Source organism: Camelina sativa, chromosome 17 (assembly GCF_030686135.1).
Source record: "Camelina sativa cultivar CO46 ecotype springtype chromosome 17, ASM3068613v1".
Lineage (NCBI taxonomy): Eukaryota > Viridiplantae > Streptophyta > Magnoliopsida > Brassicales > Brassicaceae > Camelina > Camelina sativa.
The window spans coordinates 2,626,762-2,642,401 of record NC_141896.1 but is presented as its reverse complement, the minus strand read 5'-3'; the positions used below and the strand labels follow the sequence as shown (position 1 = coordinate 2,642,401).

The window sequence follows — 15,640 nt, the reverse complement described above, 5'->3', positions numbered from 1 at the left end:
GGACACTACCATCGACAATTGAAATAAAAATAATATCTGAAAATTGAAATAAAATTTGACTTTTTATCAAAAAAAACAAAAGTTATCAGTTTAATATCTGATATATGGGTCATCAGCCCATACGATATTAACTCTATTTTTTTAGGGAGAAAGCCCGTTATCAAAAAAACAAAAAGTGTAAAAATGCTGATATATGGGTCATCGGCCCATACGATTTTAACTCTACTTTTTTAGAGAGAAAGCCCGTTATCAAAAAAACAAAAAAGTGTAAAAATGGTCATATATGGTCCCGGCGGGGCTCGAACCCGCGACCTTCGGCTCATAAGACCAACGCTCTAACCAACTGAGCTACGGGACCGTTTGCGAATATAATGTGTTCTTAATTTACTTATATGCTAAATTATGAAGAGATCCTTTGTAGCAATTGTATGAGGAAAATCAGAATTCTTTGAGAGCAGCTGCGGAGAGATAAATCGGTATTGTTTGATATGATCACCATCCACCAGGGTAACAAATTAATGAGATTGAATAGTCGTTATAAAGCTATTGATGTGTTTGGGGTGGTGGGTCGTAAGCTCCAAGTCACCAACCAATAATTTGAATTTTAAGCTTTTTTTTTTTTTTTTTTTGTCATTCTTATACATATTTTATTGTTCATAACACACCTTGTGGGGGCTGCAACATTGACTTATATGGCCTCCTTAATTATCATAGTGGTAGACAAAACTAGGCATCGGATCCTGATCGTTTTTTGTTCTTTTGTTTTCCTAACATATCCTGGTGTTGAATTTTTGCCTTAGATAAAAGAGTACTATTTGAATTATGTATGAGAAAACCTTACTATAACACGAATACATGATATTAAGTCTTTCTTTGTGTGTGTGCACCATAGAAATGACTTTTAAGTCTATGTAAATCATGTCAATCCGGAAAGAAAATTTCTTACCTTTTTCATTTGGCTAGTGTCCCGCGCAAAACAGAATGCTTTTCAGGCAAAAAAATTTACTATATATAGTCATAACCCTTTATAACAAAATTGTCATACTTGCAAGAATCTTGATAATTAACACAGTGCATTCCGATTCAAAGAAAAATCCATATATAAAAAATCAAGACGTCCTGTCAATGGGCATACCATGATATTGTGTGTATATATATATGTTCAAAAGGACAGTACCTAATCTCTTATTGATTTATTGGATAAAACAAAGAAACAACAATGCATTCTAAACTAAATTACAAACAACAATACACTGAGAAATGGGTAGCCATAATTATGCGCGTATGCTTAATTTTATATGTGGTGGTACGTTCATGTCTATATAACTCATTGATGTCATAAAGAATATATAAAGTATCATTGATTTGAGAAATAATAATAATATGAAAATATACGTCTTCATGCTAGATTGCTAGTTTGACCTACCCAAACATTTTGATATAATATTTATTTAACCTAGGGTTTAGGTAAGACCGAAAATCCAATCAGTATTGCCTGAAAACAAAACTATATGGCTCGATCAGTCCCGTCCTAAGATTATTTCTCATACTTTTTGGAAGCTGTAAAAAAACGGATACAAAGGAAAGTGAGATGTCTACGTGACTTCTACAAATTTGCTTAGAACAAAATTCTTAAAATGTCATAATGTAAGAAAAAATTTAAAATTTTTGAAAGCACACGCACGCATATATGTATAGTGCAGGGTGGGGGCCAAATAGGTTTTTATTTTTTTTCCATATTTGGATGGTGGAGATGTACTCGACTCTGAATTTTCCAACTTTTATGTTTGTCAGATTCCAAATAACTAGTCATTTCATTGATATCGCTCAACACACACACACACTGTGTGGTCCATCTTTAATAAGTAATCAGATGCGTTTTCAACGAGCGAATTCGACATCGCCAGAAGAAAAAGCAAACAAAAAAACAAAGAAAAAACATTGAAAGTAAACGTCGTTAATTTCGTAACTACGAATTTCATATCTAAAATGAGAACAGAAATGAATTGCATTTGGTATGGAGCATCATTATTACTACCGAGGTTTATATAGTGGTTCGAGTGTGTATTCGATTTTAATCTTTTCAAACATACGATTTGAAATGTTAACGACCAGCGAATACAGTAATACCTACCATCACTGGTTACAAAATAAAATAGATAAACTTAATGTTTTTTTTTTTTGCTAAATACTACGTACAAATTATACATCAACTACGTAACATATTTCCCAAACACGAGGTTTTGGATACACACATACAAAGCCCTCACAATTCGACTATCCAACAAAGCATTATATAGATGTAAACAAAGTAATTATTATTAAATAAGAAAAACTAATAATTCAGATCTATCTTCCATACTTGCAATTTTCCTGATTGGTTTATAATTCCAATAACTTAAAAGAAAATAATATCTCCTAATAATAGTGGTATTCATTTTATAAAAACAAAAAAAAAAATTAGAAAGATTTAAGCAAAAGGCCCACACTTGACCTAAATAGAATAGTAAAAAAGTGTCAAGTGGCCTGTGAGTAGGGCCATGACCACGTGATTTCGTTTCTGATTACATTTCTTCTATTTTCTCCATTCTTATTTGATTATTTCTATATCCTATATACTTTCTTTGATTTCACAATTCACACTATTCAAACCCAAAACCCTCTGTTTTTTTTTTTTTTTCCTTTAAATCTTTTTTTGTCTGTTTTGAGCATTTTAAATAAATAAAACCCTGAAACCTAACAAAAACAAAGCTTCACACTCTTTCTCTCTCTTTCCCTCTCTCTCTTTTAACTAAACACTAAATTATCGATCCTCTCTCTTATTCTCAAAAATCGACGCTAAATCAAAACTCCCTCAAAAGCACACAAGAGAGAAAAAGAAAAAGAAGAAAAACCCTAATGGAATCGGTGGATTCCGGGTCACATCGATCCGACCCGGTAAAAGGAGACGACCCAGGTCCATCTTTCGTCTCTTCGCCACCGGCTACACCTAGCAGGTACGAGTCACAGAAGCGACGAGACTGGAACACGTTCTTGCAGTACCTCAAGAACCACAAGCCTCCTCTTGCCTTGTCACGGTGTAGCGGAGCGCACGTGATCGAGTTCCTCAAGTACCTCGATCAGTTCGGTAAGACCAAAGTCCACGTGGCGGCTTGTCCTTACTTCGGCCATCAGCAGCCTCCGTCTCCTTGCTCCTGCCCTCTCAAACAGGCTTGGGGATCTCTCGACGCTCTGATCGGACGGCTGAGAGCTGCCTACGAGGAGAACGGTGGACGGCCGGACTCAAACCCGTTCGCCGCACGTGCGGTTAGGATTTACTTGAGGGAAGTCAGAGAGAGTCAGGCAAAGGCTCGTGGGATCCCTTACGAGAAAAAGAAACGGAAACGGCCACCAACTGTCACAACCGTTAGAGTTGACGTCGCTTCTTCGAGACAAAGTGACGGCGACGCTTGTACCGTCGGTGCTCCGTCTGTCGCCGTGCCGCCTTAATCAAGATTAATTAATATATTATATATAGTGATATTATTATTTATAGGGGTTTTCTTGGTTTTATGATATATACTTATCACCCGGCTTATTACTATATATGATGTCTGTATGGAACTCACTTCACCTTCTTTTGTTCCGTGGTTACTGGTCTTATTAATTTTTTTGAGTTGATCGTGATAACATATTTATATAAAACTTAAAACGGAGAACGCATTTTTTTTTTCTTTTAGTTCAGTGGATCTCTGATGCATTAAGTTCTTGAATTTTGAATTTTTATAAAATTCGGACCACACACTTTCAAGGACTAATGCGGTTTTTTTATTTATTCTTATATCATGAATTATGTAGATCTTACTTTTTTTCGATTCTGATAAAACGTTATCATTGAAACAAATCATGAGATTTGATTGTCAATAATGTTTTTCATATTATATATTTTCTATAGGAATTATGTAGATGATCTTACTTTTCAGAGATCAGCGAAAGAAGACGATGACGGATTAATTAAAGAGACAGATGAAAAAGCAGAGGTGAGAGTTGCTCAGCTTGCGTTTATACAATCTGTGTAAGAATGTATCGTATACACATGGCTATTTTTTTGAACATATATAATGTCGACTTTACCTCTTTACTAATCCTACATTATAAAATATTTTCAAGCAAATAGTTTAAAAATACTTTTTAGCGGACTATATATAAAACGTGTGAAAAGTTATGAATTCGTGTATTCCTGTTAATGCCTTGTATCACATCTGCGTGTCTGCGCACATACACAAGTTCTAATCCTCATGCTCTTTTTTTGTTCTTATAATTATTTATATGGTACATGCATGTAAATTAATCAGTTTCTAAAGAAAAATATTTACAATTTTCCTATCAAGATTGTCTAATTAATCGCCAATAAACTCAATATCTCTAAGTTAAAACAAAATTTAATTTGTGACCATATATATTGGTTAGAATATTTATTTTGTGTCTAGTTTCATGAGTAGTATATATAGCTAGGTGTACGTATGTGCTTTCATATACGTACAGACGCACGTGTACGTAAATAACCTTGGAAATATGGTAAAAGTCACATGAACAGAGAACAAGATCGTGACTCTTGAGACAGTATTGTTTGCCACTATTTCCGACCGACAAAGGCCTCGTGTTCACTGTGTTCTAATACGTGTCATTCCACACGTGTGTTCTTCAACCCTTTTTTACCTTTTAACCCTTACAGCTTGTGTTTGCCTTGTATGTTTTGTTAAAAATAGTTGTTATATTATGTTTGTCAGTTTGATATTATATTGACTTTCTATTTCGAAAACTAAATTTCTATTTTGCAATTCAATGATCAGATTTTGTCTTAGAAAACAATTCTAGCAACTAAGACAATGTCGATTAGCTAATACAATGGGGTTTAAAGAATAATGCAATGTTCAAATACTTTAGTCTTAGTCCAATGGAGTCAAGTTATATAAAGTACAATGGTGAAGTAATGGAAGTAGTGTTTTCTTATTCCTCTCGTCAGTAATGACGTAGTTTTTGGTTGACCATTATAAGATCGTAAGGTTTTCGTGACCGTTCTTAATTAGCTTGTGACCTTTTATGTATACATATGTAAAAGTCTCGTATTAGCCTACATATAATGTAATCGTAGCGTTTGCATCACGAGTCTATATATTTTGAGACGTTTTCCCCCCTATATATGAAAGATAGCTTAGAAATTAGTGGTCCTTCAAAATCATTATCCGCATTTGTTTTGTTCCTAATCACCACCACATGGGCTTTGAAAAAGACGAGCCAGCAGCCAAGCTACATTATATTATCCTACTATAATTAATGATTATACCTGTAAGGTTGTAACCAATTAGATACATTAATTACATTTCAGTTTGATAGAGACTAGAACGATACATGGACGATGGACCCATCAGTCAGCCAGCCAGCCCCTTGAAAATAATATGAACAGTCTACTTATTCAAACCATGTGACATGTCATATACTCTTTATTTTTTTGCCCAACGGACACGAGAAAGAACAAATCATTTATTTTATTTTCAACAAATCATTTATTTTGTTGCTTTTATTTAGTACCACATTTTTATTTAGTTTCATAAACGTCTTTCCAAATTACTATTAAGAGTAAAGTTATAGTATTTAAACATAGATTTAATATGGTATTTTTGGATATCCATTAAGAAGTATCCAATGAATGTGGCAACATTCATATGTAGGATAAGAGGGAGACGAATTTGACTAATAAGCCAAATTTACTAGCTGAAATAGTCAGCTCCTTTAACTCCAATAATGGTTAGTAACTTCGTATACACGTATGAGGAAGTTTTCCTTTATGTCTAATCGTTTGAATTAGATTTTTTTTTTTTTTTTCTGAGGTCGAGAAAGAAAGGTTTGAAGTCTTTCTATACGCTTGTGTTATATAACTATCGACAGCGATATATAAACATAATTTCGAGATATAGATGGTATATATGGACCGTATGGTCAACGTCGGAGTTAGTAGTGGGTCACGGTCTCAGACTCAGTACTGTTCCATCTTCAACCCTTAGGCTACTTTCCTACTAGTGATAGGCGTCTGGCTGTTTTGGACTAAAGCCAACTTAAATATACGTTTTCGCCAAAAATAAATAATTGCCAGAGCCGAACAGAGGAGACAATTTAATATAAACCTTTAAGTACTGTGTAAGTACTGCATCTTTTCCACCAACTAGTCTTGTAATTAATAACACAAACATATAAAACTAATAATGCGATTCTTCAAAGGCTGTGAACAAACAAACATACATTACATTCTGATACATACTAATGTGATTCTTCAAAGGCTGTGAACAAACACACATTCTGATACATATATAGTATTCATTAAATCCCAAGATCTAGATAGCTTTTTTAGGGTGTGTTGTCACATAAGTAAAAAGAAACAGGAAGGGTTTAAAGCAGGCCTGCAATGTTGATGTATGAGGATAAAGAGGTTTTGATACGTTCCAACACATCCGACATCTTATTAACTCCTTTCCGGCAAACCAGAGGGAAGCGTTTCATGTTGAAACTGCGAATGAAGTTGCCGGATGAATATTTGGCGCATGCGCCAGGCATTTTATTACCTTTGTAAGCCTTGCAGATGTAGCTTATGAAGTTTTCATAGTCCTGCAGTAAAAGAGAAAAGGACAACAAGCTTAGGTTTCAAAGTCAAGAAACATCGAACACAAACACATACAGAGATCTTCTTTTCCCATTGATCAATGGATTATTACGGACCGCAATAATCTTATAAGATTATGAGAATCTCAAATTTTAAACAAGTGGATGCATTTTGTGAATAGGATTAAAATGAAAGCGAACTGAATCTGAACCATCACTACAGGTAGTAATAATCAAACTTTTATGCTCCTCATAACAGTTCAGTTCTCATCAGCTTTTGCCAACAAGCCTAGGGGTAATTCTACTTCCCGTATGCTGAACACAACTAAAGACTATACCTTGATTCGAAACTGCTTAGGCCCATCTAACTCACAAGAACAAGGATTTTTCACATTTGAAAACCACTCACAGGGTTTTCCACCCGTATAAAACATGGCTTCCTCATATACATGATAACAAAGAATGAATACTTATCTCAAGTCTCAATGACTGAAAACTGAATTATAGCGTAATCAATCATGCATGACGAGTGAGAGAGTGAATTGACCAAGATTAAGAATTTATTACTTCAGGAGATAGTGAAAAGAACCAAACTAAACGAACCTCATAAAGTGGCTGACCATCCACGACTACCCAGGGTACGTATTCATGAGGAGGCTGAAGTGCCTTCGTTTCGGCAGCATAGTGCAACGCAAGCTGCAGCAAAGAAAAAGATTAGAAACTGAATGCACAAGTCTATGAAATCTATAACCCAGAAGTTTCAAAACAAGAACATGGTAAATCAGATAAGTAGGAGACAGCCTTTAAAACTGTCCATGGCATTCTTCTATATTCCTTGCTTAACCAGGCAACACCATTGCAGAATGGTACACGTTCCAAGCTACACAAAGAGAAGGGATGACTAACCTTGTTTCCATGTCCACTGCTGAGACAATCGGCAACAGGCTTTGAGTTGAGATTGAGCTTCTCATAACACATCTCCCACTTTTTATACTTGTGTTCAGTCACCAACTTCTCGATACAGTAGATGAACGGGAAATGATCACTCTGCAATACAAGGTAACAAAATTGGAAAGTTACTCTATGTCACAAGCTTGTGACAGCAACAATCAGATCTCTCATCATCACACATACCAATTTAGGCCAAGCATCAATCGCACAAGCTTCTACTGTATCCAAGAAGCATTCATATGCCCCGTGCTGCCAAAACCAATTAGTCAAATCTCATCAGAAGCACACAACATCAAAATCTAGGTTAAGAAAACACCGATTTCATAAAATTAAAAAAGCTTAATTCAATCGAATCGGAGACATCGATTTCGTAAAATTGAAGAAATAAACGAAGAAGCTAAGGAGGACCTGGCAAACAGCAGTGACGTTATCGGGGCGGAGCTTGGTATTACCCCAAGGAGAGAGATGAAGATCAACGATAGATATGAGATCGTCTTCGAATAGCTTCGGGAGGTGGTTCACTATGAAGGCGGAACAATACGGACAGAGAGACTCATAGTACAGGCCCAAGGAGACTTTCGGAGACGAAGATGGAAGAGATATTTCCGATGATGATGCATAGCCGAGAAGAAAGACATAGCAGACTAGGAGAACAACAAGTTTGCTCGGCATCGACGCCATGGATGCAATTGCAAGGTTTTTTTTGTCGTCGTCGCCTTCGTCTTCTTTAAAGACCGTTCAATTAATATATATCTCGATGCTCTCGATAAACACGGCATGTTTACATTGGTGTGGGTGCCAAAGTTAAAGGGACTCGTGTAGGTTCTAAAGCCACGTGTCTCGATTCCTTCGTCTACTAAATTTGTAAAAATTGTTTGATACTAATTGATACTGTGACCGTCGTTAGCTCAAACGCAAAATAGTTAACTCATCATAATCAAGGCTCGATTAAACCAATTTGTTTCTCCAAAACTTCAATATAAGAAGAGTCAAATAATAAAGAACAGGTCTCAGTGACAAGGTTTTGCAGACAAAAATGAGTTGCACAAAGATCTAGATGTTGCTCGGATACATAAACACTCTTACTCTAGCTCCCTGCGAAAACAATCACCAAACTATATATTAGAACCCCAAACAAATCACAACAAGAGCTACAATATACAATATATGTAAGGGAAATCATTTGAATTACCATTGATTTAGGAGGCAAGTTTGATGTGAATTTGGCTCGAACCACACCACTGTTACCATGAGGCCTTGTGACTTTGCCCCAAATGCATCGGTAGTGACTGCCGTTCTTCTTTGTCTTGGCCTTGTAGATGTAAGCCATTCGTTTACCTTTGTACCATCCCACTTCCTCCGTGGTGTTAACTCCTTCGACTTGGATTAGGGACGTGTTTGGGTACTGGTTAGACTTCGACCTATTCATATATAACCAACCATAAAGCGTCTTTAAGGACACAATTCTGACTAATGACCAAACCAGAAACAACAACAACAACAACACTTTGCAGCCTATCACACACTTGAAGGTAGATTATTGAGCTTATACATATGTATAAGCTATTTCCAAAAATAACTATTTAAGTTCGGAATCAAAGTACACGATCAAGAAGATGAGTGGGGACAAGTAATTCAGTTTTGTGCTAAATGTAAGACATGTGATTACAATAGTTGTTTTGGGATAATAACAGTAAGTAAAATCATTATCTTAAAGAGAATTCGAATCCTATAATTAAGCAACTAATCTAAGGTCACAAAGTGTACTAACCAGCCATATCAACTAAACCAGAACTAAAAAAAAATTAACAAATCTGTAAACAATGGCGCACCTTTTGTACCCAAGTATGGTGCCTCTGACATAGAGTCTGCATCAAAAGAAACAAAACAAAATTGAGTGAAGCAACAACTTAATTAAAAAAGCCTTAATGGATACAAAAAGGTTAATTAACGAGATTGATTACTCAGCATAATAAGCGAGAGTACTGAATCAGAGAAAATAGAAGATGAATATAACCTGACAGGTTCTCCCTGACGTCCCTTCACCATTTTTTTTTTGTCGAATCGTCGTCCGGTGGAAGAATTTAGCAATTTGCCTTCAGAAACCCAAACGGAGACGAAACTCTAAACCAAACAAAAAAAAACCCTAATAGGTGACTGTCATTAAATGACATCGTTTTGACCTTAATGGGCCTATAATTTACTGATGGGTTACAGCCCATTGTTAATTCTTAAACTGCGCCGTCAAAACTAACAATCCGCCATAAAATTCAAACCATAAAGTTAGTTACATCGGAAATTCGAAACACCGGTAAAGATTTGACACCCGCCACAAGTTCTCTCTGGGGAAAGATGACCGTTGATGAGACTTATCTCTTTCTCAATCGGATACAAGAGAGGAGGTCCTTTGTTCGATTCATCCGAATCATCTGAAACTCTCAATTTCTCTTTGGTGATGTTGTGGCTCAGAAAACTGGGGTTTTTTTCACATTGATTTTGCAGGTTCGACGAAGAGTCTCTTCGGATTCTCGAGTTGTCTCTAGTCGCAATGAATGTGAAATCGTATTCAGAGATTAGATCCCGATTGGGAGATTTCATGAGATCTGAATCGGCTGCTATATTCGGTGAGCTCTCTGGAGAATCGATCGTTGCAAAGCTCTCCGTACTTGAATTCTTCGCTCGTGCTTTTGCTCTTATCGGTGATTTGGAGGTTCGTATTCTTGTCCTCGTAGATTTGATATAAGTTCGAAACTATTGAAGATTTGCTAATTTGATTAGTGCTCTTTTCTAGAATTACTAATTTGATGTTGTTATTATCTTGAGTAGAGTTGTTTGGCTATGAGGTATGAGGCATTGAATTTGAGGGATCTCAAGTCTCCTAGCTGTTTGTGGTTAAGGGTTTCACATTCAGAATGGTCCAAATTTGCTGTTCAATCTTTGGAAAATGGATTCCCTTCTATTGCAGGAAAGGTAAATTTACTCTGTGAGCTCTTTGCTTTTTAGTAATAGTGTGAGGAATTCATATAAGAGAGGAAGGTTTGGAGATTCTTGAAATGCTCAATCGGAAGTGATAAGTAACTAGGTGATTGTTAACAAGTTCATGCTTGGATGATCAGAATGTTGTTTTACCAATTTGGTCAACTGTTGGATACATGGGAATATGGTATTTTGTGTTCCACATGGATGTACATATCAGTTTGGTTCTTTTCCATTGGTTGTGCTTTTCTCTTTTGTGGAGTATATTTTCTTATTTTGCTTTTGAATTATTCTTACTATGACATTGTGATGGCTTTTTTAGGCTTCTGAAAATGCGCTATTGAGCCTTAAGAAGGATAGTCTTATTGAATCTAAATCGGAAGAGTTTTCTGAAATATTTGATGCTTCTGAGAAAGTAAGGAGACTAAGGGATTCAGCTGCCTCGTTAACATCTTCACGTTCAGGTACATTCATTGATAAAGTGTCTTCTGTAAGTGATGTTCATTGCTTGAAACAGAGTTCTGAGTTTTTCTTATTGCTTTCTTCGTGTCATTCAATTTTTGTTTGAAGATATGTTGGTCTTCTGGTTGGAAAGATTGATGATTTATAAATTGACTATTACCAACTATTATGTGGATCCATCGGTTCGGAATGGATAGAAACTTTTAACGGTTTGTTACTTAGAAAGTGACTGATCGTTCTGAATACTTCTCAATTCACAAACAGTTCAGGCACAAGGTGCAGAGTACTTGAGAAGCAAGGAAGTGAGGATACGAAACAGGCAGACTCAACACACTAAAAATCCAGACTGCACAGGTAGCAACTTGTTCAGAGAAGGAATCAAGAAGCGTAACCAACGAATGTTGGAAGATCTCCGTACCATTCAGATGATCCGAGATACAGAACCAGATTCACGCTGTGTATGACGCAATTGATGCTACAACCTTTACGACATTCGAAGGGAAGTAGACTATATTCAACCATTCAAGAAATCATGATCTAATAATAAGTTTGCCATAAAACTTATTCTCTTCTTAGTAATATTAAATATTTCCTTGTATATATGCTACACAACACAAGTGTTTACGTAGTAGATATTTTGAATACTTTTCAGAATTCATATTATAGCTCTCACTCTCTCTCTCCTAGCCCCTAGGAGGTTAGGACTCGGCAACTAGTATAGTATAGAGAAGAAACACATGGGTGAAATGGTCTCTGGTGAGAGCCAAAGGACCAGTAAGAAGGTCCCACAATTGGTTCCAAGCTGGACTCTCACAACCAATCAGCTTGCGATTTTTCCCACCACTTTTGGGATAAGATGCAACGTCGTATCAATTCCATCACATATAAAAAGTGTTAAAGAAAGAAACACCTACCTTTGTAAATATTGTATCTATATATAATTTTTCGTATGGTGACGGATTTACAAAGAAAAAACATTTTAGAGTGAAGGAAAAAAAAAAAAAAAAAAAAAGAGTGAGAGAAAAAAGATAAGAGTTCTATGGATACACAAAGGTTGCCAAAGAAAGAAGAAGAAGATCTTCTACCTTCTTTAACCTTCGAGTCTGTTAATGCTCTCTCTCAAGACCATTCTATAGATGATTTCGACAGCATATTCGACATCACCATTGACAGTTTAAGCTGCTCTCACGAACTCAAATGGGATTTTTGGGGAGAAGACGAGGATGAAGATACAGGGGAAGAAGAAAAAAGCTTGAGTACTGATCAAGAAGGCTCAAGTTTCGGGCTTTGGGACAATAAGGCTACGGATTATGAAGACAAAGAGTTGGGTCTGAAGCTGAATCTGAACCATCAAGAAGTTATCGATGCTTGGTCTGATCACCAGAAACCTCTGTGGACAGATACTTCATCTCCAGCCAATTCCTTTTATGTTAGTTTTTGTGTGAATCCTTTACTTGTTTTGCAAGTTATAACTAGTGATTTAATTAATACTAATGATTTAAAAGCGTATGCAGAGGGGAGAAGTACCAGTGATAGAGGAAGAGAGAAACATGAAAAGAGAAGCAAGTGTGTTAAGGTACAAAGAGAAACGACAGAGTAGACTCTTCTCTAAGAAGATAAGAGCAAGTTTATTGGGGGGTTCATATAAGGGGAGTTCTTAAATTTTTTATGAATTAATTGTGTACTGTTTGGAATATAAGAACTCATGATCTCTTAGATAAAATTTTCTCTTTTATTGGTAGCTTCTTATTTTGGGTCTCTTATTTTTGAAAATATTGTTTTTAAAAATTTTAAAATTTTAAATAGAATAGAAGTGGTATAAATGTGTAAAAATTTTTAAATTTTATAAAATTAAAGAAATATTCCATTATTATTAATTTTCAAACATACAAAACATAATAAAACATTAATACATATTACAACAAAAGTGCAATTTATAAATGGAGAGATTGATTAATTATAATACTAATTAGCTTCAAATTTGGCCCAAATATTATCAACCAAATCATTTTGCAAGCATTTATTTTTTTTCTTATCACGAACATCCTTCCGATTCTTGAGCATAGTAGCGACACATAAAGGCCTGGGTGTTAGAAGCGTGTAGTCAACTTCTGAAGCTCTGGGTGTTGGAAGTGTGCCTACAATTAAACTGTTTGATTTATGGGATGGGGACCATGGGCTGTGCGTACGTCTTCTTATATATAACTATATAGGTACACGACTTGGTAAATTTATGAAATGATATGGTGAGTTCTAGGAATTCAGTTAAGTTGCTTTCATATAAAAGACTTTCGGTAGATAAACTAGGGAGAGAGACATAGAGCTTTCTAAGAAGGATATTTCTCCCACACAAGTACACGTTTGACGTCATAGTTGAAGTTGGGCTTGCGGGATGAAAGCATTTTGGACTATCAGAATTAGTTATTTGAAGATTACGCGTCAAGAGTTATATACACGATCATGTATTATCACAGTTTATGGATGAGGCACACCAAATTACATTGTAAAGCATCACTGCAGATGATTCAGTAAGATTACAGAAAATGTGGCTGCAGTCAAACAGCTAACTGTTAGAAGACCAGAAATGGTATTGTATCCAAAACAATAATTAATTTAAAGTTCTTGCAGTTCCAACAAAATCTATGAAGAACATTGCAAACCTCTGTACAAATGTAGTGAGCAGAAGCAGGCCGTCGATGATCAATCCTCTTTGCAAGTAGACTTGTTATGTCCTACTCCTCCACACTTTGTACAGCACACGGATCGTCCTCTTTTCCGGTCTTTGATTCTCTTCTCCACTCCCTGAACTCGGGAAAACAGAGGGGGAAGTACTTCTTCATCCTCTTCTTTGCTGCTGCCTTCAGGTTTGGTTACTAAACAACACAACCTAAATGATGGCTTGGTTACTAAACAACAACACCCAGGCCTGTGGGCTTCCACGCGAAACAGCTGCAGGTTATCAATCGAACACAAACACACCAAAATCCCAAACACAAACACACCAAAATCCCTAATCCATTTAAAGCCTCAATTATCAATCGAAACACAAACACACCAAAATCCCAATTTCTCAAACAAACATCAAAAACCCTAATTTGCGATCCAAAATCAAATAATCCTAACAGTTATACCTAATCATACTATTGTACTGAGATACTTACACTCTCAATCGAATTCATCCACCCTCTTCCCACTGAATCGCCTTCTCCTTCAATTATCCTCTGATACTATCTCCATGACGATTCAAATCGCCTGCCCTACCGTCGCCTCTGATTAGATCTCCGCCGATTGAAAAAGCCTCCGACCCAACACTCCATTGATTCTTTAACCTCCGATTCATCGGAACTTCCTTTCTCGGATCGAGAATTTTATCGCAACACGCAGAGAGGAAGAGAGAAAGAAAGAAAGAACGAGAGAAAGAGAGAAACCAAAAAATTAATCGCGAAAAAAAAAAAAAATGAACCTTCCCAATTCTCTCGTCCAACCAAAGAGAGACACGTGCCGTCTCTTAAACCCGAAGAGAGGCTGTTATATAAGAGGATCTCTTCAGTTTTTTTTTCCTTTCTGATTTATTTTTTGTCCAAAAACAACTTGAAACCCCCCTAAAAACCCCTTACATACCGCCGATAAACATGCTCTAAGGTATCAAGTCCGAAAACTCAACGCTGATAAACGACCTCGTTTTAAGGTTTCTTTCTTATTCCTTCTTACTCCTACACTCTTCAAGTCTTTAACCATAACTCATTTTTAAGTAGTATACAGTATTTATTTAGTTTTCATTCATGCTCTAATACTAATTTTGTGCGTGCTAGGGAAGCCTAACTTCATATATTTTTTTTCTGACGAAATTTCTTGGAAATCTTTTGAATTATTTGTAGGGACGGTTCGTGAAAAGGGAGACTTAAAAAGGGAAAAAGAAATATCTGGAAGAAAAATATCTCCAACCTTGGTTGTGACTTTATTTCTGTTATTATTAGTATTTGTAGTTCTGATATATCATTATCGACTTTTACAACTTTGTCATATTGAAATGAAAATATCTTATTGACAAAGAAGAAAAGAAGAGATGCGCAAAAATATCTTTAAGATTACATGAAGAGGACGTATATGGCAAGTGTTTGCCGAATTGGTGGGGTTGTAAGGCTAAAAAAGGGTTCACCACACCACATGTGTAAGTAGGCTACTCTACTCCTCCTCTGTCGGGACCAACTACAATATCAACTACCACGTTTCTTTCTGATATGTATTGATCTTCAAAACTACCGTCAATTTCCCATATTGCATGATTCCATCATTAGCATACACATGCCTACTAATGACTATTATAAATTTATAACCCTGAACCAAAAATATGGAATTGATAAAAACTTTGAGGATAAACATACATACTTGAAACATAAATATCACTAGATTCTTTGTTTTGGTTTTTGATAGTGTCGTGTAACAAGTGGTGATGGAATGTTGGAAACACTTCCAAGTTACTGTTCAAACTTATGACTGCTAAAGTCGAACTTTTTTCCTTTTTTTTTTTAATAGCTCATCAGAAGCCCACTAGGAAACCGGTCATATCTAAAAGAGCCCAAATAATAGATGAAAAGCCCATTAACTATTGACC

General features: G+C 36.0%; 5 protein-coding genes, 1 long non-coding RNA gene and 1 other non-coding gene across 7 annotated transcripts; 3 read left to right on the top strand and 4 right to left on the bottom strand.

Moving 5' to 3' along the window:
- Positions 1–284: 284 nt before the first annotated feature.
- On the bottom strand, positions 285–358 carry TRNAI-UAU (transfer RNA isoleucine (anticodon UAU)). Its single transcript has one exon. It is a non-coding gene; the product is annotated as a tRNA-Ile (tRNA).
- A 2,117-nt stretch (positions 359–2,475) lies between these two features.
- Positions 2,476–3,716, top strand: LOC104754875 (protein LIGHT-DEPENDENT SHORT HYPOCOTYLS 6). Its single transcript, XM_010477160.2, has one exon. The coding sequence runs from the start codon at positions 2,899–2,901 to the stop codon at positions 3,487–3,489; it is 591 nt and encodes a 196-aa protein (XP_010475462.1). The 5' UTR covers positions 2,476–2,898; the 3' UTR covers positions 3,490–3,716.
- Positions 3,717–6,231: 2,515 nt separating this feature from the next.
- On the bottom strand, positions 6,232–8,537 carry LOC147923274 (gamma-interferon-responsive lysosomal thiol protein-like). Its single transcript, XM_087497028.1, has 5 exons — positions 7,996–8,537; positions 7,771–7,836; positions 7,543–7,683; positions 7,240–7,332; positions 6,232–6,642 (listed from the first exon to the last, which is right to left on the bottom strand). The coding sequence occupies exons 1-5, from the start codon at positions 8,266–8,268 to the stop codon at positions 6,427–6,429; spliced, it is 789 nt and encodes a 262-aa protein (XP_087353154.1). The 5' UTR covers positions 8,269–8,537; the 3' UTR covers positions 6,232–6,426.
- On the bottom strand, positions 8,511–9,734 carry LOC104754873 (large ribosomal subunit protein eL33w). The gene is made up of 4 exons (XM_010477157.3): positions 9,605–9,734; positions 9,420–9,455; positions 8,780–9,008; positions 8,511–8,682 (listed from the first exon to the last, which is right to left on the bottom strand). Exons 1-4 carry the CDS (start codon positions 9,634–9,636, stop codon positions 8,641–8,643), a joined length of 339 nt encoding a protein of 112 aa, XP_010475459.1. The 5' UTR covers positions 9,637–9,734; the 3' UTR covers positions 8,511–8,640.
- Positions 9,735–9,906: 172 nt separating this feature from the next.
- LOC104754872 (protein DOUBLE-STRAND BREAK FORMATION-like) lies at positions 9,907–11,669 on the top strand. Its single transcript, XM_010477156.3, has 5 exons — positions 9,907–9,989; positions 10,090–10,297; positions 10,414–10,557; positions 10,886–11,027; positions 11,290–11,669. The coding sequence occupies exons 1-5, from the start codon at positions 9,940–9,942 to the stop codon at positions 11,487–11,489; spliced, it is 744 nt and encodes a 247-aa protein (XP_010475458.1). The 5' UTR covers positions 9,907–9,939; the 3' UTR covers positions 11,490–11,669.
- Positions 11,670–12,029: 360 nt separating this feature from the next.
- On the top strand, positions 12,030–15,056 carry LOC104754870 (zinc finger protein CONSTANS-LIKE 6). Its single transcript, XM_010477155.2, has 4 exons — positions 12,030–12,454; positions 12,540–12,642; positions 14,664–14,713; positions 14,904–15,056. Exons 1-4 carry the CDS (start codon positions 12,065–12,067, stop codon positions 14,928–14,930), a joined length of 570 nt encoding a protein of 189 aa, XP_010475457.2. The 5' UTR covers positions 12,030–12,064; the 3' UTR covers positions 14,931–15,056.
- Positions 13,472–14,528, bottom strand: LOC104754869 (uncharacterized). The gene is made up of 3 exons (XR_762162.3): positions 14,187–14,528; positions 13,686–14,035; positions 13,472–13,574 (listed from the first exon to the last, which is right to left on the bottom strand). It is a non-coding gene; the product is annotated as an uncharacterized LOC104754869 (long non-coding RNA).
- Positions 15,057–15,640: the final 584 nt, after the last annotated feature.